The sequence below is a fragment of the Dermacentor variabilis genome, chromosome 2, assembly GCF_050947875.1.
Source record: "Dermacentor variabilis isolate Ectoservices chromosome 2, ASM5094787v1, whole genome shotgun sequence".
In the NCBI taxonomy this organism is placed as follows: Eukaryota; Metazoa; Arthropoda; class Arachnida; order Ixodida; family Ixodidae; genus Dermacentor; species Dermacentor variabilis.
The window spans coordinates 156,723,472-156,748,819 of record NC_134569.1 but is presented as its reverse complement, the minus strand read 5'-3'; the positions used below and the strand labels follow the sequence as shown (position 1 = coordinate 156,748,819).

The 25,348-nt window shown below is 47.4% G+C and overlaps 1 protein-coding gene across 1 annotated transcript in view; it reads left to right on the top strand.

Annotated features, from left to right (window-relative positions):
• The window catches only part of LOC142571039 (uncharacterized), a 115,571-nt gene that overhangs the window by 66,348 nt on the left and 23,875 nt on the right, over window positions 1-25,348 (top strand). The window contains exons 6-7 of the mRNA XM_075679339.1: window positions 13,280-13,349; window positions 19,686-19,873. Of these exons, the coding sequence (XP_075535454.1) occupies window positions 13,280-13,349; window positions 19,686-19,873 (258 nt within the window). The remainder of the gene's footprint in view (window positions 1-13,279; window positions 13,350-19,685; window positions 19,874-25,348) is intronic.

Sequence of the window (25,348 nt, the reverse complement as noted above, 5' to 3'; positions counted from 1 at the left end):
GAATTGAACATGCTCTCAGGAATGGAGGAAGCCTAAAAGCAGTTAAGAAGAAACTAGGAATAGGCAAGAATAAGAGGCATGCGTTAAGAGAGAAAGCCGACAATATCATTACTAATATGGATGAGATAGTTCAAGTGGCTGAGGAGTTCTATAGAGATTTATACAGTACCAATGGTACCCACGACGATAATGAATTAAGAACGCCGGAAAGGTAACGAAAGCCTTGGAAGCTATGCAACCGGGGAAGTCAGCTGGGGAGGATCAGGTAACAGCAGATTTGTTGAAGGAAGGTGGGCATATTGTTCGGGAAAAGCTTGCCACCCTGTATACACAATACCTCATGACCTCGAGCGTACCGGAATCTTGGAAGAACGCTAACATAATCCTAATCCATAAGAAAGGGGACGCTAAAGACTTGAAAAATTATAGACCGATCAGCTTACTCTCAGTTGCCTACAAACTATTTACTAAGGTAATTGCAAATAGAATCAGGAACACCTCAGACTTCTGTCAAGCAAAGGACCAGGCAGGATTCCGTAAAGGCTACTCAACAATAGACCATATTCACACTATCAATCAGGTGATAGAGAAATGTGCGGAATATAACCAACCCTTATATATAGCTTTCATTGATTACGAGAAAGCGTTTCATTCTGTCGAAACCTCAGCAGTCATGGAGGCATTACGGAACCAGGGTGTAGACGAGCCGTATGTAAAAATACTGCAATATATCTATAGCGGCTCCACAGCCACCGTAGTCCTCCATAAAGAAAGCAACAAAATCCCAATAAAGAAAGGCGTCAGGCATGGAGATACGATCTCTCCAATGCTATTCACAGCGTGTTTACAGGAGGTATTCAAAGACCTGGATTGGGAAGAATTGGGGATAAAAGTTAATGGAGAATACGTTAGTAACTTGCGATTCGCTGATGATATTGCCTTGCTTAGTAACACAGGGGACGAATTGCAATGCATGCTCACTGACCTGGAGAGGCAAAGCAGAAGAGTGGGTCTAAAAATTAATCTGCAGACAACTAAACTAATGTTTAACAGTCTCGGAATAGAACATCAATTTACAATAGGTGGCGAGGCACTGGAAGTGCTAAGGGAACACATCAACTTGGGGAAAGTACTGACGGCGGATCCAGATCATGAGACGAAAATAATCAGAAGAATAAGAATGGGCTTGGGTGTGCTTGACAGGCATTCTCAGATCATGAACATCAGGTTGCTATTACCCCTCAAGAGAAAAGTGTATAATAGCTGTGTCTTAGCAGTACTAACCTACGGGGAAGAAACCTGGAGGCCTACGAAAGGGGTTCTACTCAAATTGAGGACGATGCAACGAGCTATGGAAAGAAAAATGATAGGTGTAACATTAAGGGATAAGAAAAGAGCATATTGGGTGAGGGAGCAAACGCGATTTAATGACATCTTAGTTGAAATCAAGAAAAAGAAATGGGCATGGGTAGGATATGTAATGAGGCCTTACGGACTGGATTCCAAGGGAAGGGAAGCGTAGCAGGGGCGGCATATAGTTAGTTGGGCGGATGAGATTAAGAAGTTTGCAGGGACGACATGGCCACAATTAGTACATGACCGGGGTTGTTGGAGAAGTATTGGAGAGACCTTTGCCCTGCAGTGGGCGTAACCAGGCTGATGATGATCAGGTAACGGAATCGTGTTTTCTCGTATACTCAAATTACAATCCGGTGCTATCATCTCTGTAAGTCGTGCTTCACGAATTTTCAGATACAGTTTGCTATGAGAAATTCAGTTAGTTCAATAACGCCTTTGCGCTAGGCAGAGGGCCTCAAAAATAGTGATGAATAAGAATGGTGGACCTCGACGCGCAGCTGGAAAAGCACTTTGTCTATCACTTTCTGCGTAACAGAATTATGTTCTCTTCTATAGTCGGAATATAATTTGCAGCTATCATGTCTGCAGCTTGTGTGTATGTGGTATATTAAACATTTTCTGGATCAAGTTACATTTCAACAATGATTTAGCTCACTAACAAACTTCCGTATGGCATACGGACTAGAAGATTGAGTAAGTGTGCTGAACCTCAGCACACACCCGTGCGTGCATGAAGTACTTCGCTTGGGGTGGTACATGTCTTACTCTTTCTAACGTCAGTGGTGTAGTGATACTTCTCTGATGTCGGCAACAGCTTCACTGTACATTAACTCTACAGGGCGGAGTGGAGCCAGACCTTTACAGCGAAGATGTTAAGGGCTAGTTTCCCCAGTATCGTCTTCACGTGTAAAAAAAATATATCATCGTCACAATGGCTCCTGCGTCATCGTCTTCTTCCACAGTTGGCTAATTTGCGCCTCTGGCTGTTACCACGTGAATGCGCTCGTGCCACTGATCACACGTTCCTTCTCGTAATTAAGAAACACGAAGACGTAACCAATAATTGAGAGAGACTTCAATGGATAGTAGGGATTTACCCAGCGATAAACAGAGTCCGCACGTTTTAGCTTCACTGGTTAACCATCTACAGAGTGCATGGGCTGATTTTCTTTAATTGCGATAGCAATTATATGGACACTCCAGGCGCATTTCTGCCGTCGGCCGTGTGGTTCCGTATGAGTGAAATCGTGTGAGGGTGAACAGGCGAACGCGGTTCAATCTGGCTTGTGCGGGCGAGGAATGTGGCACAGATGCGCGCCCTCTCCTGTGGCTCGCGAGGCAGGGGGGTAAGGAAAGAGAAGAGGGGGGTTCTTCGGCGGCTGCTAACGTGCCTTAATGCCTTCCTCGCCCGCCGTTCCCTACAAAACGGAGACAACCGCTGCGTCTACTACGGCGTTGGCCACGCGAATCACGGACGCCGTAGTAGACGCCTCTGGCCGACGCCGTCGGGACGGGTTGCTGGCGCTCATGCGTCTTCAAAGCAGTCTGCGACGTGGCTAAAGTGCGCGCCCGCGCAGGCTTCATCGTCAAAGCGATGTGCGATGTTTGCAGAATGCACGTTGTACCTGTAGCTTCGTAGGCGCTGTGCTTCCGACGTTTCGTACACGTTGAAGCGACAGATGCACGGAGGTCAATTGTTTCGTGGCTGCTGCCGCCATTCCTAACTCCAGCGTTTTCACAGATAGTTTCCGCTCTCATCGAGCGATGCGTCTTCATGTTTACCTGTGCGAGCGTGACACCGTGCTGGTTAATTTAGTTAAAACATGTTGACAGGCTAGTTGGTTTCAATTCTGTGTAAGCGCGACTGAACAAGGACGTAGAAAGAAGCCGACGCACAAAGAAAGCGTTGTTTTCGTGTCTGTTTGTTTGTACGTCTTCGTTGAGTCATGCTTTCCGATTCTATAATTGTTAATTTAGTCAGTAAGCGAATGTTTACAAGCTTATACTGCCAGTAAAACTACTATCCTAACTTCGTACAGCTATCTACTAATTTGCTATCGCAATCGGTGCTTCGTCTTTAGGGCGGAACTGCGATTTTTAAAAATATTCTTGAACAAGTGCTGGATAGCGTTATATGTGGGCGATGTGTCACATTGTGCAATCATAGGGGCAGCATTTTAGGGTAATGTGGTTTGATTACAGTCCACTGATCTTGTTATTGAAGCATTGAAAAAGCCAGCTTCACTGAAAATTGCGTTTTCCACAGTTTTGCCCAATAATACGTAAGTTTCTGTTGTGACGTCGCGATTTTCCTGCTCCGCTTAAATATTCAGCAAGGAGCTTGCAGCAAGGAGCTTGCAGCAAGGAGAAAACACGTCCCTAGTTGTTTCTCTGAAGGGAGTGTGAGCTCTCTTATACAGCGTTGCTGTTTCGATGTATCTGCCGATCAGTTTAGCATACATGTCCTAACGTTTTTGGCGCTGAGGCATCGAATGGTCCCATTGGACAAAAAAGCTGGTGGTGTCTGTAGTAGTAAAATGGGACCTAAATTGCCAATGGCTGCGACGCACATCACGAGTGCGCCGCAACTGAGCATTGCGGGTGAATCGGAACACCCTGTGCCTCGACAGCGCGCCAGGTGTTGGATGAGGGAAGAGGAAATCACCACGAAGCCATGTCACCAGCGAGTCTCCACGGAGCGGATACGGCAGCTCGGCGCCAGGGGGCGAGACGGGTTGTCATCGGCGAGGAATTCCTGTGACGCCCTTCCTGGGCGTCTCGTTGCGCAGTACGTCGGTTGCATGTGGCATTGGCACCGCAGCTTGCTGCTGCTTCCTAGCTCGGGCAGCACGTGCTACGCTTGTATATTACTCGCAGCGCAAAACTAGACCACCTCAGCGGCGTTTAATTAGACGTTAATTCTTTCACATTACCAACTCATCGGAAGTGCTTAGGTGTCGGGTAATTTTTTGATCTGCCAGTTATCCAAGACGAAGTACACAATCCAAGAAAGGGAGAGGTTGGCGCCTGATGATTCGGCTTAAAGTAATACAGTAAATCAACACGTAAACAGTTTTGGCTTTTCTTAGAAATAAAGGCACGTTGGTGTCTGGCGTCTTCATGTGTATGCTTGGGGTGACCTGGAAGTGAGAGTGCCCATCACTTCCCCTTTCAGTCAAGTGTCGGGGACAGAAAGGGGACAAATATGGGTGCATTCATAGCCTCCTCTATTTGTCAGTGCCAATGCAATCGCCCGCTCCCCAATGGGTGCCGCTGGTGCTCCTTAGTTTAGTGAATTGGTGCGATGCGACGCTACTCAGATTGTACGAATGCTTGCGCCACGCCTGCGTCTGAGCGTGCGACGCTGCTTTTCCGGATAAGAAGCGCTAGACGCTGCGTCTCTGTGTTTCTGAGGTTATCAAGCGTCTGTCAGTTTTCGTCCAACTTCCGTCGTGAGGCGCCACCCAGCGCGTACTCTCCCCCACTACCGCAAAGCATGCGCGAACGCTAGCCGACGGGGAAGAGTAGGAAAGCACAATAGAAGTGTTCAACGGTCGAATCGGCCACATCTGACTGGTATTTTAAAAAATTGGCTGTGGCTTAGCTCGGCTATGCCAGGATATACGTAGCGAAAGCTAAGGCATAGCATGGTTTTCCTTGGTTGATCTTGATTGCAAGTCCAGGTGAGTCTGGTTGTCTAGCTATGTTGCGGCGTTTAGCCAGTCGTTCGGCGCGCTGTTTGTCTGTTTGCTGGGCGATTCGTTTCCTCTTCATCCCGTTCCGATGCCGATTACAGGCCTCCTCCTGCTTATAAGAATTGTCGCCGTCCATACTGGGGCCTCAACTGTGGTTGCGGCGCACGCGAGCTCTCCATTTCAATCCTCCATGTTATCACACATGCGTCGCAGCTGGCGAAGCGAGCGGAGGCTAGCGAAACGACGAAGAACGCGGTGTGACGTCATACCAAACGGTGGCGGCGGCGGAAAGGCGCGGCGCTGCGCAGCGGTGGAACACCTGTGACTCGGTGCTACTAGTGGCGCATGCGCAGTATAGTGACTAGGGAGCTAGAGAGAAATATCCGCGGCGATCCGCGCGTTGTGCCGTCATGTGCCTCCTCGGAGCACCGCCTCGGCGAAATCGCCAGTACGCGGCCAGTAAAGCTTTCGCTTTAAAAAAATAGAGGAGGCGCTGATGAATTTCTTGCCGATTGCAGCATCAAAGAAGAGGACGCTGTGGGGCCCATTCTGTGTTCAGCGGGAGTCCAGCCGGCCGGCATGCACTCTATGCTGTTAGAGCCTCGCATTCTCAGTCCAGGGCTGAGATGGCGCCATCGGATTACCTTGTATTAAGTCTCATGAAGAATACATTGCACGCTCTTCAGTTCAGATCAGATAGCGAGGTCCACAAAACTCAGCAGACATGGCATTGTGGACATCCAAACAATCCTCAGTAGACGGGGTATAGAATCCGATTGCACAATACCATATGTGCGTTGTTGTTCGCGAGGCATGTGGGAAAAACGTGATAGGTGAATTTAGTGCTATATGAATATTACTTTAACCTTTAGATTTACCATGCTATTTTTCACAATGGAAGCCGCTAGGCTCTGCAAGTCTTAGCACAGTATTATCAAAATTCCTCCGCCGCTTCTCCTGTTGTGAAATTCCGCAGCGTTTGAGTAATCAACCCAGGACGTAGCAGTTCCGTCAATGATTGTGCCGTCTTCTTCTGCTTCTTCTTCTTCTGCTGCTGCTAATAATGATGATGTTGATCCCGATGATGATCATTACGACAAAGTAGTGCCGACAAAGTTCACATATTTTACAATATGTTGGCACTAGTCACGTGGAGGTAATTCGTGATTGCACATCTGTTACAATGATAACCGAATCAATACTACACTTTCTAATTACTCCGTTCTTTTCGAACGTCAAACGCGCCGCAGGGAAGCAGTGCTGGAGCCCAGGGGTACGCTGACGATGCCAACCATGTCAGCAGCAGAACTGCATCGGTACGCTATTTCCTTGTGCTTAGGAATTCAAGCTGATAAGGCGAATTAGGCGGTCATTAAAAACTAAATCCACAGTATTGGCGGGAAGGAAAGGTGTGCGAGCGTACCTCACAGGCGACCTTCCACACTCCGAATTATCAAAGACTCGTACATTTTTTTTTTAATTTCATGCTCATGAGATGGTGATCGCGTAGGCTCATCACGCCTCGGTTTTCTTAGACACCTCTAATCTCCATTAAACCTGTATATGAAATACGGCAGACAAATGCGTGACCGATGGCTGGATCGATCCGTCTGTCTCCCATCGCTTCAACACGGTGCTCTAATCATTAGGCCCCAGTAGTATGCTTACTTCTCTAATGCCAATGTTAGATCACAGAGCCGTTTTCGGGATCGGCCCTCAATTTTAGAATGCACGGACTCCGGCAACAGCAAAGGTGTTTGCTCATAAGGTTGTCTTTTGAACGCAACACTCACTGCCCTTTGAACAAGACGCGTTCTTAATCATTGAAGTTCAAAAGTTACTTTAAGACCAGGGCATTTCGTCCTAAGCATTGCGAACGTATAACTAGTTATTGCTGTCATCCTGAAAAATCGTTCCAAGTGAATGTGACTTTAAATGTCACCGGCTACAATACCTAAATTGGAACATGTGGCATGAAGTAGTTAGTTTAAACTTATTTAACAAAGAAACCTTTATTTGTCAAATTTCCATTTCATGTCTTGCGCAAGTAATGTCCGACTACGAAAGTATGTTAGCACAAGAAGTAGAATTCTGCGTGTAACGGGTGATTTTCAGATTCTGGCACCGAGAAAATAAAACCTCGTATACATATATATATATATATATATATGTGTGTGTGTGTGTGTGTGTGTGTGTGTGTGTGTGTGTGTGTGTGTGTGTGTGTGTGTGTGTGTGTGTGTGTGTGTGTGTGTGTGTGTGTGTGTGTGTGTGTGTGTGTGTGTGTGTGTGTGTGTGTGTGTGTGTGTGTGTGTGCGCGCGTACGTGCGTGCGCGCGCGCGCGAGAGCCCGTGGGCCACACGTTTGCCCACTTTGACATTCCTCATGCTTAAGCATTAAAATTTAGGCAGGTGTTACACTCTTGTAACACAAGCCGACGAAAGCCTGCCGCACATTTGGTAATAAATGAAGTTATACATCGTTGTTAGACTTCTTTGTAAGACATATTGGTAATCGATTAAGTTATGCAATCGAAGCAAGATTTCTTGCACGAAATAACGAGCCGCAACGCCTGGTGCAACAGCAATGACTAAACTTAAAATTCGGCATGCGTTGTCGAGTGGGAATGCGCAAACACTATACCGTTTGTAGACCTCGGAACGTCGTCAACGCACACATATTACAGGCTATTGACGGGGCGCAGTCTCCTCCACACAGTTACGTGAGCTTCCCAATGACGCATGCACTAGTCCGCAAGTTGGGTAGGACGTTACGTCTGCAATCAGGCACGCATTATGCATACCTTTAGTAAGCCCGAACCACGGAGCAGCCGTGGCTTCATTAGAGCGTACTGGTCCCGCTCTCCGGAGGCCTGGGTTCGATTCCCATGCGGACTGAAATGTACAAAATTGTATTTTCGAAACGACTAGTTTACTTTCTTTACAGGAAGGTCCCAGAGGAATGTGACGTCAATCAAAACATTTCATTACGTCGTTTTTGCTCTTTGCGGCTTGGACCATTTATTCGTCACGGGGCAGTTTCGCCAAGGGCACAGCTGACATATACACCCAAGGTATTCGCCTTAATATCGTCCTTCAGAAGTGCGATAGAAGAGAGACTGGAAGGCAGATTGAGGGAAGTGCGTTGTAAACAGTCGGCGATAGGATTTATTGTGTGCAAGCGACGCACCACAGCTCCTCGGCTGGACGAAGCACATGCGCGGAAGAAACAGGAAGCGGCCCCATCCCGAGACGAGTTCTAAATGTCGTCCGTTGCCCCACCCTTGTCGGCTACTGGACAGGGACCGAGAGTTTGCCCCTTTGACCACATGCGGCGCTCGTTTGCGTCTTTGGTACAAAATAAACTCAGCCGCTCTTCTGGCAGTAACCGAGGCGCAATATTTTACGGACAGGTCCAGACCTCGTACGTTACAGTATTGAGCGCTGAGGTCGCCGGTACTTGTGAGTATGGTGCTGAGAATTCTCCAATGATTTGTATTTGTATGGAGAGACCCGTCGGGTAATCTTTTATATAGTTGTAGAAGCGGGTGCCTATTCGTGGAGTCAAAGGTTTTTGAGAATAACGGAATCTAATACAAGGTGGTATGTCTTGTGTATATCTACACCTGCGATTCCTCGGCTTTGCATGAGATTGATATTTTGATCAGCATCCTCTGAGACTCGAAGCATGGTATCCTGAGTACTAACCTTTGATAAAAAGCTTCTCATTGTGTAAGAAAAAAAACTGCTGTTCTCTAAGTGCCACTTTGGGACGGTGAATGCGACGCGCTCCGTCAGTTTGCCTACACACGACGTTAAACATACAGGACAGATGTTAGTGATGCTGGCCACCACTTTGACGGGCTTTGAGATGGGTGGTATTGAAGCCGTTGTCCACTCTGCTGTAAGGAGTTCCGCCTTGCGAATATTAACGCGATAGCGTTGAGGAGTCCGTGTCGCAGAAAATCCGACGTCGGCGTCCCGCGTTGGCCCCAGGCGTCGGATAGCGTTTCGGCAAAAAGATTTTCGACCCAGCCACACCCAGGACCTCGATGTGACGCAAGGAATTTACTGAACTAATTGAATTTTTCAAGCTAAAACACCTAGAAAAATTGTAAACAACGACTTAGACACAGCCAACGGACATGATAGCTCTCGGATTGTAGTTTGCCTATACGAAAAAAACCTAATTCTGTTGCGCGGAAGCTCAAAAAGACGCCTTGACAAACACAGACCGGCCACGGCGTTTAAAGACCTGAGGGCAGACGGGGTGCCAGCGTGTGCAGCGTGTGTCACTGCTCCTGCAAGGGGCGATGGTGAGCGGCTGCGAGTAAGGCTCGATGTGACGCTTCCTTGGGCGCTGTCGCCGCTGACACTGGTGGCACGATTTCCCCGGGATGGAGGGCTGCGACCGAAAGCGTGTGAAGAAAAGCGTAGTGCCGCATAAAACGGGCTGTGCGGCCACGATGGTTACAATACGGTGCCAAAGTAGCGCACGTCGTCTACATGGAAAGAAAGCGCGCTACCCGCAGCGTTCTCTTCCTAGTATATATATCTATAGAATAATACTACAAAATTTTGACAGGCAAAATGAGAATACGCATGCAGCTGCGCTCAAATTTTGCATTAGGGAGTATCATTATCATCAGTGATTTTTTTATCCCATAGATTAAGCATATATTCTATGTGTACGTGTTCGTTAGTCCTCGTAATATTTTTATGTTTTTCTTGCCGTTTCGATGACATTTGTGATCCACGACTATAGGTCTGGCTGTGCCCCTGCCAAGTCTAGATCTAATTAGAATAATTGTCAGGTATATAGGTTGTATATAGAAAGCAGCGTTAGCAAAACGAGTCCTGGTGCGACCGCATACGTCGTTTGGGCGTACGTTGCTACAGCTAACTTCTGTATTTACAATGGATGAAGGTGGAGAACGGCCCGAATAATAAGGGCATACCCGTTTAAACGTACACCTTCTACTGTCAACATCGTAGTTTTGGAGAAGCCGATGCGGCGGATAGTGATGAGTTTTGCTTGCTCTACTCCCACAACACTACGCAGCTCTGTGACATTGAGCGATACGGGTATTCCGGTGATGAAGCCGCGTGCGTCGATAGTACCAGCGGCCACGTGTTTGTCTAGTTAGCTGCAGCGTTATAGCAGCTTGTCGGCTGCAAATTTACGGCAGGTGACGATGGCAACCATGTTTCGCTTCGTCCGCCATTTAGAGTGTGTGTCGCTGCCTTCCACGGTGCTAAGCCCTACTGCCGATCGGATCCCGTTGCCGAGAGTATGACATCGTTTTTGGAAAGATTCAGGCATTCCGTACATTTTACAATTCTTGTGGTGACTTGTTCCTGGCATGGCGTAGTACCAACAGTAAGCCACTGACCAAGTGACACAGTGCACGCCGATGCTTGCTCGATTTCTGGGCTTTGGAAGCCGGTGAGCGCAGGTGGCGTCGGTGGTGTCCATATGACGTCCAGCTGAGGGCTAGGCTTCGCGGCATTTCCTGCATTCCTTGCCTGTGCACCCACGATGAAAATGACATCCACTGAAACGTGAGCACCTTTAGATTTCTTCTGACACAAATACGGAGCCCTGTAGGTTATGGTGAGAAATTCGAGAGGGCATGGACCTCCGACGTCTTGGCGACGCTCGCCATTCTGAGACATCGAGCGAGAGGGAGCGCCACGCGTGTGCTATGTGCTCGGCGCTTTCAATCAAGCCAGCATTGTGACAGCGAGTGTCCGCCATTGCCAAGTAATAACGGCTCATGCTTTCTTGGGCGCCCGTGACACGATCCTCGTTAATTCAGCTAGCAATGGAATGTTTACTGCAATTTGTTATTCTGAATAAACTATAAACATTACTTCGTGTGTTAGTGCAATGCTCTTCTGTCACTTGAGAATCTTTTGATAGGGCGGGCAACGAGACGGTCTTCAACGTGGCAGCAAGATGCGTTTGTGTTATGCTTGGTGGCCTTGAAGTTCAGCTACTGATCAAAGAAATAACAATGATTTGCTGCCTGATACTTGCTTTTCACATGAAATGAGTCAAAGTGATTGCCTACAACACGTTTTGTTGTTTCTGATGGCTACAGGTTGATGAAGACCGGGATAGAACTTTGTACAAGGCGAGAACCGCCTCTTTGATGGGTGCCGTCGTGCCCCTAGAGAGAAACTTTTGCCTCGAGTTTGGCATGTTACCTTATTTTTTGTGAATTAACGTCACCGACAAACACGTTAAATTATCTTTTGTGTCCGCGCATGAATATTGGGAACGATTCCATTCAAGTGCAGCCCCAAAACTTTTGCTCCATTTCGAACCTGAGTATCCTTCGGGAAAGCTCCTTTCTCCGGCGTCTCGATGCTCAAAAATCCGTTGGCCGATTGGTACTACAGGCAAGCGTACATTCGGTATTCTAGCAACATATCCAGCTCAGCACTACGGCTCATATTTCAGCAGAGAAGCGGAACGCAGAGTTTGCTGTCGCGACGTGTCATCCTTCACATGGCGAATTCGGACGCACGAAACCTGCTTGCGCTTGACTCGCAGGGCTCAAAACAAGACGCCAAGTGCGAACATGTGTCCTGGATTGTTTCCCCTAATGGTGGCTAAGATGGAACTCAGAGCTTAACATGGCACCGTTTATTGAAAACACTGAGTATCTGTACTCAGACTCATTATTATTCTTTTGCTGTGCTTCCGACCAATTTTTTTTTTTCAAATTTCACTTTCGTTTATTGAAGTGTTGTAAGTGCACGGTGCAAAAAGCGAGAGCAAAGCCCTATTCTGAAACTCGTTGCTCCCGCCTGGTGCAAAGACCCCGTGCGCAGCGCCCTTTGCCATAGCAAAAAATTTGGGACCTTAACTCTCTATTATCAGTGCTTCCCCTCACGGCGAAACTGAGGCTGCTTTACGTCATTTACCCGCCATATTTCAGAACATTCTCCCACTGTGTAGAGACGGGGGTTCTCGGATGCAGCCGACGATTTCCAGAAAGACAATGAGACACACCAGCCAATTTTTAATATTGGTCCTGTGAAAGGAGTGCAGCTCGGACCGCTGGGCGTTCGGAGCGTTAGCATCTCTGGTCAGGCCGTCCACAGCCCGACAGCAAGAGACGTCACTAGGGTCATTTTTACGGCCCTGGAGCAAATCTTTTTGAGTGGTAATGTGCAAGCAGCATCAGCATTTTCAATTCCGAACATAACTATAGTTTCTCCGGCGAATGTTTTTTCTCCCTGTCGCTGTGATTTTTTGTATGAAATCCGTGTGGGATAACATGCTATCGCTGTAAAAGGGGTTACTTATTACCAGAGATTTCATTTGCGGATGTACGAGAGCAAATCAGAAAGTTGTTGCACCTATTTTTTAGCCAAATTACGGGTGTAAATGCGAAGTCAACATACCCATTTCCAGCGGTCGACCTTTCTTGAAGTGGCCCCGCCTTATCTGCTATTGTCTCCGCAGAAAAGCGTTGCTGTCAGCTGTTGAAGATGGAGGTTGTACTTCACACGTCCACGCCACACGTGCACCGAAGTGTAATTCGTTTCCTATGGAGCAAGGAAAGAGCACCCATCGAAATTCCCAGGGAAATGCAGCCCATGTATGGGGAAAGGTGTCTCGCTTTGAGAAGTATGAGATTGTGGTGTTGCGAGGTCATAACAGACCGTGAAACTTGCATGGCAATGAGCATTCGGGGAGGCCGCGCATATTGCAATCAGAGCAGCCGCCATGCGCCGCTAATTTTACTGGGTGAGTCTAGACCACCTATCATGCAGTCCGGACCCTGCCCCTAGTGATTTCCCCGTTTTCAGTCCGTTGAAGAAGTTTTTGACAGGACAGCGATTCACGTGCGACAATGAAACGAAGAAAATCGTCCGACGTTGTTTCCACAGTCAACCTAACAAACTTTGCCTCAGGGGTATCTCAAATGTAGTGTTTCGATAGGACAAATGTCCGAACCGCTGTGGGCACTATATGGAAAAATAGCGTGAGTTACGTACAATAGTACGTTATATTTGTAATTAGCCGTATGTACCTTATTTCGGCTAATAATATAGGGGCAAAGACTTCCTGATCCGCCCACATACACCGACTTACTGTCAGCATGTGACTCACTGGTTTTGTTAATGTATGTCGTACTTCTTCCCCAGCCTTTTTGTGATGGTTGTTTCATGCCGTTTGTCCTTACCATGTTCTTTTTTGAACTTGTGTTACAGGTTCGTAGAAAAACTGAAGTTCGCCTTTGCCCAGAGATCAGAGGTCAGACAAGAAAATTTTGGCGATGAAGTAAGTGGGCCTTGTTTATATATCATTGTATACGTGCTAGTGGCAGGAGAGGTTAGCTGGAATGACTGGGTGAAAATGGCTAAATTTGCGTGATGTCAGAGCACCCATCTTGTTATATTGCCGCGTAACTATTTGTGCCAACTACACCCCGATCGCGACAAAGAAGACGACCGGGACACTTGAGCGTACGAGCACGATAACTAGAAGACAAAGACGTTATATTGTGCTGGCCTGCATCCTGAACGTCCTTTTCCAGTACAACGTGGTACTGCGACTTGCCGCAGTAAAGCTCATCTGCTTTGTGAACTGCGCAAATATTTGGTTGCAGCATGCAGGATGCGCTCCTAAAGCGGTGTGGCACTCATGCACGCGTGAAATTGACTTCCGAATTACGCAGAAGCTTAGCATTTTCTGGGGTCCCGCAACCAATCATTTTTTACGCATGAGACTACTAGTTTTACGTGAGGCGTACTAGTTTCCCACCTAAACCTTGAAAAACGGCAATGCAGTCACCTGATAAAATTTATTCACAGCTTGCCAAATCAGTAGCGGTATTGTTTGGTAAGTGGCAATGCCTTCCCTATTCAGCGGTTGTTAGCCTCTTCAGCGCCTATTATTACTGACAATCATTGCTTCAGATATTTGCTTAAACTGACTGAGTCAGTTTAAGCAGAAGTAAATCGTGGTCAATGAGTCAAGGCCTTTGGCAAAATCAAGAAATACGCAGTCAGTGTCGCTATCTAGATCAGAAATTGCTGAGATATCGTTAGTAAATGATAAAGAGCTTTGTTTCACAGGAAAAGAATTTACGGGAACCATGTTGACAGAGGTTGAAAAAGGAGATTGATTCCTAAGAACTCAGCCAAATGTGAGTACATTATATGCTCGAGACTTTTACACGAAATGCTTGTTAGTTAGATAGGCCTGTAATTGCTGAGTAAGTGTGTGTTACCTGATTTGTGAACTGGAACCACCTTTTCCACGCACCAGTCGTGTGGAAGAACAGACTGCTGTAATGACTGAGTGAAAATGTGCGACAAAATAACAGCAGAAAATACATAAGTACACTTCAAAATATTTGAATCACGGCGCTCTGGGTTGGCAGAGGAGGACATTTTTTTATTGATGATTAAGCAGCTAACACCAACCCAATCAATAGAGATTGAAGCCATGGGCGAAAAACCAGGTTACAAGCGGTAATCTATGTGGCATCGCGGTAACATGGGAAGAAAACACATAATTAAATACATTACAGCACTCTTCAGGAGCTCCAGATTCATCATTGGGGTAGCTTAATTGGAATATTTTGCTTGGAGTACTGTTAACTATGGTCCAGAATTTACGAAGTTTGCAAGATAGACGGAACTGTAACAGAATAAAAATGCTGTGTCACACTAGCGGCGGCTTAGTTGTAGTTACTTTCAGTGCAGTAATAAGCGCACCAAGTAACGTCACTGCGTGAAGCTTTTGCCCGACGAAACAACCGCATTTTTTTTTATTACGAAGTCACTTCAAAAAGGGGCTGAACGAAGGGGACCATGGGTTGCAAGCGGCTGTTTTTTTTTTTTGCGGTACGAAACGTTCGATGAGTGACAACAATTTATTTTTAAAAAGCACCAACTTTCTTCAACACAGCGCTGATCGCAATTAGCGATGTAAAATGCTGCCAAATTTTCCATATCAACGTTAATGGTAGCCAAGTCGGCTTTGCGGTAATCGCGGATGACCTTCGTAGTTTTCTTAACAGGGGCCCGTGTGATATGAAAAGTGAGTGCATGGTGATCACTGAAGCCTCTAAAGTAAAGAATTGGGGAAACGGCGTCAGGGTTTGTAGTGAGAATCAGGTCTAGTATATTAGATGAAGAGGCAGACACGCGCGTTGGTTTCAGTACAAGCTGCGTGAAGTGGAAGTCCAAACGAGTGTTTATAAACTAGGTGCTCTGAGAAGACTCGGACGTTGCCGTGTCGCTATTCCAAATGATATCGGGAAAGTTGAAGTCACCAAGATGAAAAGGGGCGTGTTAGGGTCTCTGACAACTAATTTGTTTAATGCGTCATGAAGGTCATCGCAAAATGATGTCGAAGCAGTTGGAGGGCCATAGCATGTGCAAAAAATGACATCTCTGTTATCGAGTACAACGCGCACGCAAACAAGTTCAAGTGGTGTTTCTATGAAAACTGAGTTCGACGTGAGTGTTTCAGTAACTGCAGTCAAGACACCTCCACGTGACCGCACGCCACGACCACAGCGATAATATGAATACAGTTTCCCGCAATAAGAAATTTCGCTTGTAGCGGTGAGATATACGATGTCAGCAGCGCATTAATAAATAAGTCAGGACACTGCAGCACGCTTATTTAGCAGACTTCGCGCTTTAGTGAAAAAAACTGATATGCTCTTATTACAGTGCGCGTGTGCTAGTAGTGTCGAACCATTTCCTTCGATAGCTTGACGCGACCGAACTTAAGAGCGTTCTGCACGTGGCATTTCGACTTCGCATACATTGTCAGTGGTAGAACAGTATACGTAGCACTTCTTGTTTGAAAATAGCTTGTTTAGCCGTATTCAGTTTGGCTGGCCCGATGCCTTAGCAAAATGAAGTAGCTTTTTCCTAGACTGCCGCGTTGCTCGGCAAAAATCTTCGCCGCAGATACCCCCGTGGATTTCCGATTAGATTTTAGTTCCAGAATTTTATCCTTTAGTTTTGAGCAAGAAAATTTAATTATAATCAGGCGAGTGTTATAAGCAGTATACGAGCCAAGTCGGTGGGCTCTACATACAATATTCTCGGGGACCTGAAACTCAAGAATATGAGATAAAAAAGTCACATAACTTATTGTACTGCGCCCATGTTTCTGACGAATTGACGGAAATTCCATAAAATATTAAGTTATCACGGCGGGAGCGATCTTCGACATCGAGACGTGTCAGGAGAGAGGCATTTTCAGTTTTAACGGCGTGAGCTACAACTCCACGTATGTCAGCTGTCGACGGGTTAAGCTCAAGTGATTCAACAAGCGATTCAACTGTCGTTAATCTAGTGGTTAAATCGGACACTTGATTAGTTAATTCAGCTTGCTTTTCTTTTACTTCGGCGAGACCACTCATTACCCCTGAGTGTCGGGAATCTAGTTTTGCTGAAAGAGCAATAACGGCTGCAAGAATTTCTTTGTACTGTTTGTCAGTTTCGGGTCCCGGGTTACGTTCAATGTCACCACACAGGATGAGTAGCTTTGCAACAAACGCACATTCACGCAGTGAGACTAAAAATACACTTGGGCACGGAAAAAGCAGTAGACAAACGTTACTCGTACATCTAGAGTAAAGAGACGGAGCTTCACAAGCCTGCACGTAGACGCGAAAACGGGTTAGCGGCGACTGCATACTTGCCGCTAAACCGTGCCCACTGAAAGTGGCCGGAGGAAGGCACCTGCTTAAGTATAGCCAGAGGGAGATGTCCTCCTGGTGGCTGTAAATCCGGGGGCAAAGATAAGAAGATGGCGCCCTGGATTGCTTGCTGGCACTAAAGATCTTGACTTGCGTCAGATAACCGGACTGGCAGTGGTGACGGTGAGTCATCAAACATCATCACTGGTGAAACTGCACATGCGCAGGTCGACGGATACAGCCATACTCTAAGAAGCGCGACGAACTGCATGTGGAAGCAAAAAGAGTTTAGCGGTGACTGCATGGCTCCCGGTTTCCCGTGCCCACTCTGATGGTTTTAGTTAACCGATAACTAAAAAAAAGAACTGAATGATACTTGCGTTCGTGTGCACAAACATGTTTCATATTAGCTTGAATAACACCCACCAAGTCTACACCGTTGACCTAGATGCGTCAGTTATTTTTTTGTTCTCAGTGGAACGCTTTGGTGACGTGTCAGGACCTTGAGAACCCGCTTCGGCTGGTGGACAGGGCCAGGCCGTCGGCAGACAGCCGTGGTTTCCTAGAACCAGGAGGCCACCGACCTCGAGAACATGAGCCCGGTTGTCACAATAGTTTATTCGATCCATCCATTAGCCATGTTTCGTTGGTACAGAGAGTATTAAAATAATCCGATTCCGCAAGGTCAGTTAAATTGCTTCGTTTCTTAATTTGTATGTATGTCGCGTTGAGCTTTATCATGCTTAATTAACCGGGCACTTCTGCACCAAAAATTAGAATTTCGTCCCAGAAAACTGCTTCAAAAGGACAAATTTGCTGCTCTCAGTGATATTGCTCTCAGTTCAAAGCAAGTTTTTAAACCTGATGTCACCTTCATGTAGGATGCCCCCACCCCTCCCACCCCATACATTTGCATAATCATATGGAACATTCCTCCATACGATTGTTGCAACATGCGGCTTGTACAAGACCCCCCCTCCCGCACCCCCGTAGCTTCCTACATTCACATGGAACATATTTCATGCGATATTTGGGAACACACGGCTTTTATGTAGGACCCCTCATGCACCTGTTTATACGTATGGTACTTACCCCATAACGTGTAATGGAACGTATGGGTTTCATCTGAAGCCCCACAATACGTTCCTATGATGAAATAGCGCATGCCCCATGAGATATAAGAGAACATGCGGTTTTCATGTGAGACCCTCAATACTTTCCTAAAATGATAAGGGACATACCGTTATGATAATGGAAACATAAGGTTTTATGTGAGACCGTCCATATATTCATCAACTCATATAGGGCATGTCCTATTGATGTGATAAAAAAGAACGCAAAGGTTTTGGCCTGGACACCTATAATTTTACATATCCATTCTTGGGCTTCTCCCACATAATGTAGAGGAACATACTGCTTTTAGTGTACCCCATCCGCTCGTGTGGAAATAATACATATGGGGCGTACTTTCCTTAAAAGATGGTCACCTGCTTTATAAAAATATGATTTTCCAGATGCGTGGAGGCTTTCTCTACTATTCATTGCTTCATCGTGATGGACACTTGGTGCGAAGTAGGCGTCAGAGTCTGTTCGACAATTAACGATAATTTGTTTATTAGCGCTTTAGTTGTTCGTTTTCAGACACGTCTCAACAGCCGTACTTCAGCGTGGCGCCGTTGGAGGCTAGACCAACATACGCGATTTCTAAGACGTCATCTGTTATCAAGTTTTTGTTGTTTTTTTTTTGTGCACAAAACCCCTTCCCCGTTCAGACTCAGGAGCAGGGTGCACCAACAGCGCCAGGAGCACTGCCGCCCACGTAGTTCCCGACGCTGTGCTGATGTAGAGCATCTCATTGCGATGAGCGGCCGAGATACCAATTCTGCCATCGCGCGTTAGTGAAAGAGGTTTACTGGATTAAAGGCGTGCAGAAGCGCTCAGCCAACTGGCGTAAATAAATCAAACAGTATGACATGCATCGCATACTCTTTGGTTCAAGAGTGGAACATCACCATTACCACATAAAGTGACGATAAGTTGGTGCTAAGAATTGTATGAACTATGTTCCTTAGTTCAGTACCCCGGTTTTCTGCTCATTAAACCGCGGACTTTGGAGGGAAGCAAGCTTGCAGGAAGGAGGTTAGATACAGACAGAGAGGTAGATGTACCACCGACTTCGGGAAGTTGCTGGAACCTGCAAATTGCAATAAATACATCAACGCTTTGTTTATATTTTTATGTTATTATTGTATTGTGAAATAATTCGTATTAGAGCTCATGCTGGCCAGAAAGAGCCCATGGTGTTAAGTGCTTTGGTTGCCTCATTGATATGTATCGCGGCGTCTCTATGAAACCGAAATCTTTAATGCCACACTGTTAAGGGCTCCGTATCGCAAAAAATCCGATGTCGGCGTCGGACGTCGCTTGGAGAAAAATCATTCCGAACCACAACCACGCAGGCCTTCCGCGTGGCGCAGAGGTGTTAGTGAAATAACAGAATTCCTCAAAGCAAAATACGGCAGAAAAATCGTAAAGTACGACCTAAACACAACCTACAGATATAATAGCTTCGGGGTTTAATTTGAATATACAACAAAACATAATTCTTTTACGCGGAAAGTCAGCTAGAATGCCCCTTTCCGGAGCAGCGCGGCCGGCTCGGTTCCTTCCGACAACGACGCGATCACCTATGTGCATCCGCAATGAAACTGCGGTTTCCGTGGAACGTGACAAGTTGTCCGGGATCTTCGAAATCTATCGAGTACCGCTCTTAAAGACGAAGCCTAGGCGTCTTCCAACTTTTGCTATGTGTTGCGTTTATGTGTTTTAAATTTATGTACGTCAAAGAAAATCTAGAAGGTCCCGTTTTGTTCCAGGCCGGTACCTATAACTAAAGTAACGACGTAGGCCTCACGGGGTAATTCTCTTGTTTTTGTTGAATTTCGCAGGAGCAGCAAAACCTCGTTAAGAAAATACAGGAGAACTTCTACAAGTATTTCAAGCGAGATTCTGTCCTTCCTACATACGCTAATTATGGGGGAAAATACCCAATCCTCGAGGACTTTGTTGGAGCCCACCTGCTGATTCGAGACCCCCATGACAACGCGATATCAATCACAGCAAGCCTCAACAATGAGTGAGAATCATTCAAGAATTGATTTAGCAGTTTTGGGATGGGGCCTGCATGAACTTGATAAGACGATGCTCAAACACTCGCATCCTAAAGAAAACTGGAACCTATTTTCGGGGCACACATTCTGTTTTAGTGCAGTGAAAATCCTTACGATCACAGTGAGCAATCAGCAGTGGCAGTTCGGTAAACGTCATGAAACATTTCTTTGCTAATACTTTTTATATGCGGTCACGATCTCATGGTGAACTTTTGCACTGGAAACAGAATGCGTGAGCGCAATAGCGATCGCACGACGGCATTGATGGTAATCAGAGAAGGGTGGCACTTAACAGGAAAAAAACGTTTGTCTAGAAAGCTGCTGTCCACTAGCTTTATACTCACAGGAATGTTTAATTGTTTCTGTAATAATAAGTACGCGCTTTTACTATTTTCCGTCCCATTCTAGGTAACATGCGAAGGGTCCCTATTTCGGCTATAGTAGTAGATTCTTTGTTTAACGATGTCAAGTTTTGCCGACAGAATTAATTGTATTTTCCGTATCGTCTAATTTTTTATTGGCGAAGTCGGCCTTCTAGCTAAAGAAATGCTAGCTTCCATTAATGTGAAGGAACCTGCCTCCTGCGGCGGCAGAGCTAGCACCAACTCGTTGCCGCTTGTCAGACGCCGGTGAAGCCAGAACGTCCGCCATAGTGGCTGCATCTTGCTCGGTCCTCTGGAATACGCAAGTGCAGAACGAGTTTAGTACATCGTCCACATTGTATGCAGAGGAGGGATTAGGTTCCAGTTCCGACAAAGTCGGGAACGCACTGGTTCTTCTAGTTGTTCTTTTTTCTAGTTCTAATGCCGTCTAGCCTGATGCTCGGCTACTCGCTAACGTTGTCATCTCATAATAGGCCCATTTACAAATTTTTATGCGTGGCCCGTGGCCGTCCTTAGTCTAACTAGTGAAGGCCATTCGCTTCGAACATCCCCCGCAGCAGTGGGATGAAGACTAAAACCACTGCCCGGTGCCAACGGGTAAAATAAGCGAAAGTGCGATTCTGGTCCGGTGTTTGGTCCTTCATCATCATCATCATCGCCAGCATATTGCTACGGACCAGTATTTACGATGACGTAGAGGCCAGTAGTGTGAAGACGACGACGACAATTAGAGGCAAATGCGGGCTGTTGCCTCTTGTCCAAGTCTGGCTTATCTGTTTGTAAATATACCTGTATATAGCTTCTCGCCTGCGTCTTCCTACGTAGCATATTTTGGTAGAGGTGGACGTTCCCTGTACCTCGTCACGGAGCTTCGCAGTGGACGGTACGTCGAACCTTCAATCATGGCTCCCAGCGACGACCGCTCTACCCAACCGGCTCCGACACCTGCTGCCACTCTGGCGACCTACATCGCACTCTCCGCTCCCCGTGGTCTCTGTGTATCCTCAAGAAAAGTTGGGGAAGACGTTGAGGAATGGATCAGCCTGTACGAGCGTGTCAACACCAATAACCGGTCGGACTCTACTATCGCGCTCGCCAACGTGGTCTTTTACCTCAGTGGCACACATCGAGCTTGGTTTCGGACACACGAAGATACATTGGGATACATTGGATAGTTGGGATACATTGAAGCAAAAGCTCTGAGACTCGATCGGCAACCCTTATAGTCACCAATTTGCCGCGATGAAGGCGTTATCCAGCCGCATGCAGACATCAAAAGAGCCCTCCACGACGTGCATCCAAGACGTCTTGGCTATATGCCGCGAAGTTGACGTACACAAGACTGAGCCAGACAAGGTTTCCCACATTCTCAAAGGCATAGCCGATGACGTGTCCACCTTGCTCGTCTCCAACAACGTGGCGACGGTGGACGCAGTTATCAAAGAATGTCGGCGCCTGGGACTCGCAAGAAGCCAACGTATCGACCAGCAGTTCGCCCGCCTATTTACCGAACACCTCTGCGACATTCCTGTGTCGACTGTCCTCTTGCCAACAACACTGGCGTTGTTACCAAGGTAGTCCGGATAGGAACTGAGGCCGCCTATTCGGCTGGCTTTGACTCCAGCTTCTCCAACTCACCTGCAATCACGTTTTCGTTGATCGAAGCAGTTATCTACCAATAGTACGCCAAGGTGCGTCTCCACACCGTCTGCTCGGCCTATAGCACTGACCCCTGCCCGAATTCTTCGATTCCGCCGCGTCCCACTTCTTGTTACCCACCGTGTTTTAGCAACCCATCTGAATGGCGCACTGTTGAGGACAACCCCATTTGTTTTCACTGCTGTCAAATCGGGCGCATTTCTCGCCCCTGTCGCAGTCGCTAGAGTTCCCAGATCCAGACCACTTATAACTGGCTACTCTCACCAAAGCGGCCGTTCTCGTGCCTGTACTGCACGGTTCGATAATGTCGCCATGAATCTCCTGCACCGTGCCGCCCATATTCACAGTAGCCTTCGCCCAACGCCGAGCATCTCGCTTGCCGCAGCCCCGTCACTCACATTCGTGGACTCCCTGCAGACGCTCCCAGCTTGAAAACTAGACGACGGAGCGCCTGGAGCTGACGCTGCACTGCTCACTACGCCGTCAAATCTACTGACACTACCCACTCATATGAATCTTCTTGATGTGATAGTGTTCCTGTGTGCTGTTATCGACGCTGGGGCTCATTTATCTGTCATGAACACTGACCTTCGTAACGGCTTGAATAAAATAATAAGGCCCACCACGACGCCTGTGGTCCGTGCCGCCTACGGCGGAACAGCCCCCGGCATTTGTATGGGTGCGGCCCTCGTCTCCTTTGCCGATCGCTCCACTGTCGTTCTCCTCACAGTCATCGCCCCAAGTCCCCACGACACCATCCTCGGCCTGAAATTCCTCTGCGCGCATTCTGCTCTCAAAGATTGTCCAGCTAGTATTCTCCGCATTGACCTACCGGTTCTGGATCCCATTTAACCACCCCCAGTTACCTCAGTTCCGTAGACTTCGTTCGCTTGCCACCTTTGCCACCGAATTGTGTTGACTTCGTGTGATCACCGCTAGTGCGCGGTGCTCACTACATCGCTGCTCCCATGCAAGAAGTCCTCTTTATACACGGTATCACATTACCTCATACAGGTCTATTCTCGTACGGCTAATAGCGTCTACCGGCCAGTGGTCAATTTTATCGTGACCGCACAAGTGCTGTCAAGGGGGATGTCTCTGGCCGAGCTTTTTCCATTCGAAGATCACTCAGTAGCATCTTCTGCAGCAGACGTCAGTTCAACTGATCCTCCGCTACCATCTTATTGCGCAACGTGTACCATCGCCGACAAACAGAAAATTATTGTACCCGACATGTCGTCCGAGTACGATCATGAGCTCTACCGCGTTCTGTTTTCATACCACGCTATTTATGACTGTAAACGATCGTCCTTTGGCCCAAATTACAGCTCTTAAACATATTATAAATACCGACGATGCCACTCCTATTCATCGCCGCCCGTATCGCGTGTCGCCGGCTGAGCGTCAAGTTACTCACGCAGAAGTTGACAATATTCTTGCCAAGAACATTGTTGAACCATCATGTAATCCGTAGGCGTCACCTGTTCTACTGGTGAAAAAGATAGATACCCCATGGCGATTTCGCGTGGATCATCGGCACCTTAACATGGTTACAAAAAAGGGCGTGTTTCCCCTACCTCGCATTGTTGGCGCTCTTGAGCGCCTCCGCGGTGCTCGCTATTTCTCGTCTACTGACCTTCGCTCTGGCTACTGGCAGCTTTTTTTGGACGACCTAGAATGCGAGAGGACTGCATTTGTAACATCCAAGAATCTTTATCAATTCAAAGGGATGCCGTTCGGTCTATCTAACGGCTCTGTCCCATTTGAAAGCATGATGGACCCTTTTCTGCAAGGTTTCGAATGGTTCACGTGCATATGGTACTTCGACGACGTTATGGTATTGTCGCCAACATGCACTGCGCACCTCGAGTGCCTCTCAGCAGTCCTGGGTGTTTTTCGCTCATCTGGTCTGCAATTCAAGGCATCAAAATGCCAATTCGGCCGTCGCCAGATTACCGTCCTTGGACATCTCGTTGATACGAACGCATTGCAACCGCACCCAGGTAAAACCCATGCTCTTTTGCACTTCTCTGCTCCGATGTGTGTCAAGGATGCGCGCAGCCTCATCGGCCTTTCCTCTTCCTTCCGCCGCTTCTTGAGAAATTTCACGGCCATTGCGCCACCATTAATCGAGCTTTTCAATAAAGACGCCCCCTTCAAGTGCGGCGCTAAGTAGGTGTCTGCCTTCTCGCATTTAATCGACCTTCTCACAACGCCACCCATTCTAGGCAATTTCGATCCTTCTGCGCCTACTGAAGTCTGTACTGATGCCAGCAGCCAAGGAATCGGCGCAGTACTAGCACAACGCCAGCGCGGCAACAACCGTGTTATCGCTTACGCCAGGATGCTCCTCTCACACTCTGAGCGCAACTGTTGAATGACTGAGCGTGAGTACCCGGCCCAGGTTTGGGCTGTTGCGATGTTCTGCCCATACTTATATGGCCGACCCTTTTCAGTCATTACAGACCATCACGCGCTTTGCGGGTTCTTCTTACTGAAAGATCCTACAGGAAAACTTGGTCGAAGGGCGTTACGCCACCAAGAACGCTCATATTCTGTAATCTACAAATCTGGCTGTCTCGAAAGGATGCTGATTCCCAGTCTCGCTACTTGGTCGACGAGCCTGAGGACACCGGCAGTAGTTCCGACAACGATATTTTCTCTGTGTCTGCCATCGTTGCGTCGCCTATGAGCAGTATCGGAACCGATCGCTGCGAGCGCTCGTCGAGTGTCTCCGCTGTACACCTACCGATGCCACCGTTCGCTGATATGTCCCCCAGGGTAGCATTCTGTACCGAAGGAACCGAAGGATCCCTGACGGATCTGATCTTGTTGTCTGTCCAAATATCTACGACGGACTCTGCTCCTTGAGCTCCATGACGCACCCAATGTAGGGCATCTTGGAATAGCTCGAACATACACGACCGCGTGCGCCGCGGCTTTTATTGGCCCGCTCTCGCTCAACTCCGTCCGACGCTATGTTGCTGTCTGTGATTCCTGCGAGCATCGGAAAACGCCTCAGGTGCTACCAGATGCCCATCTCCAGCCGATCACCGTCCCTGCGGAACCACTCTGTCGTGTCGAATTAGACCTTCTCAGCCCCTTTCCCGCGTCTTCCTCTGGGAACAAATGGGTAGCCGCTGCAACTGATTACGCCACCTGAAACGCCATCACACGGGCTCTCCCTACTAGTTGCGCCACTGACATAGCAGAATTTATCTTGCATGACATTCCACTGATTCGTGCACATGGCTCCACTAAAAAGCTGCTTACTGACCGAGGTTGTAACTTTTTGTAGTAAGTTATCGCTGACATTGTGTGGTCCAGCTCCACTCAGCTGAAGCTCACGACCTCGTAGCATTGTCAAACTAATAGACTGACGGAGCGACTGAACCGTAG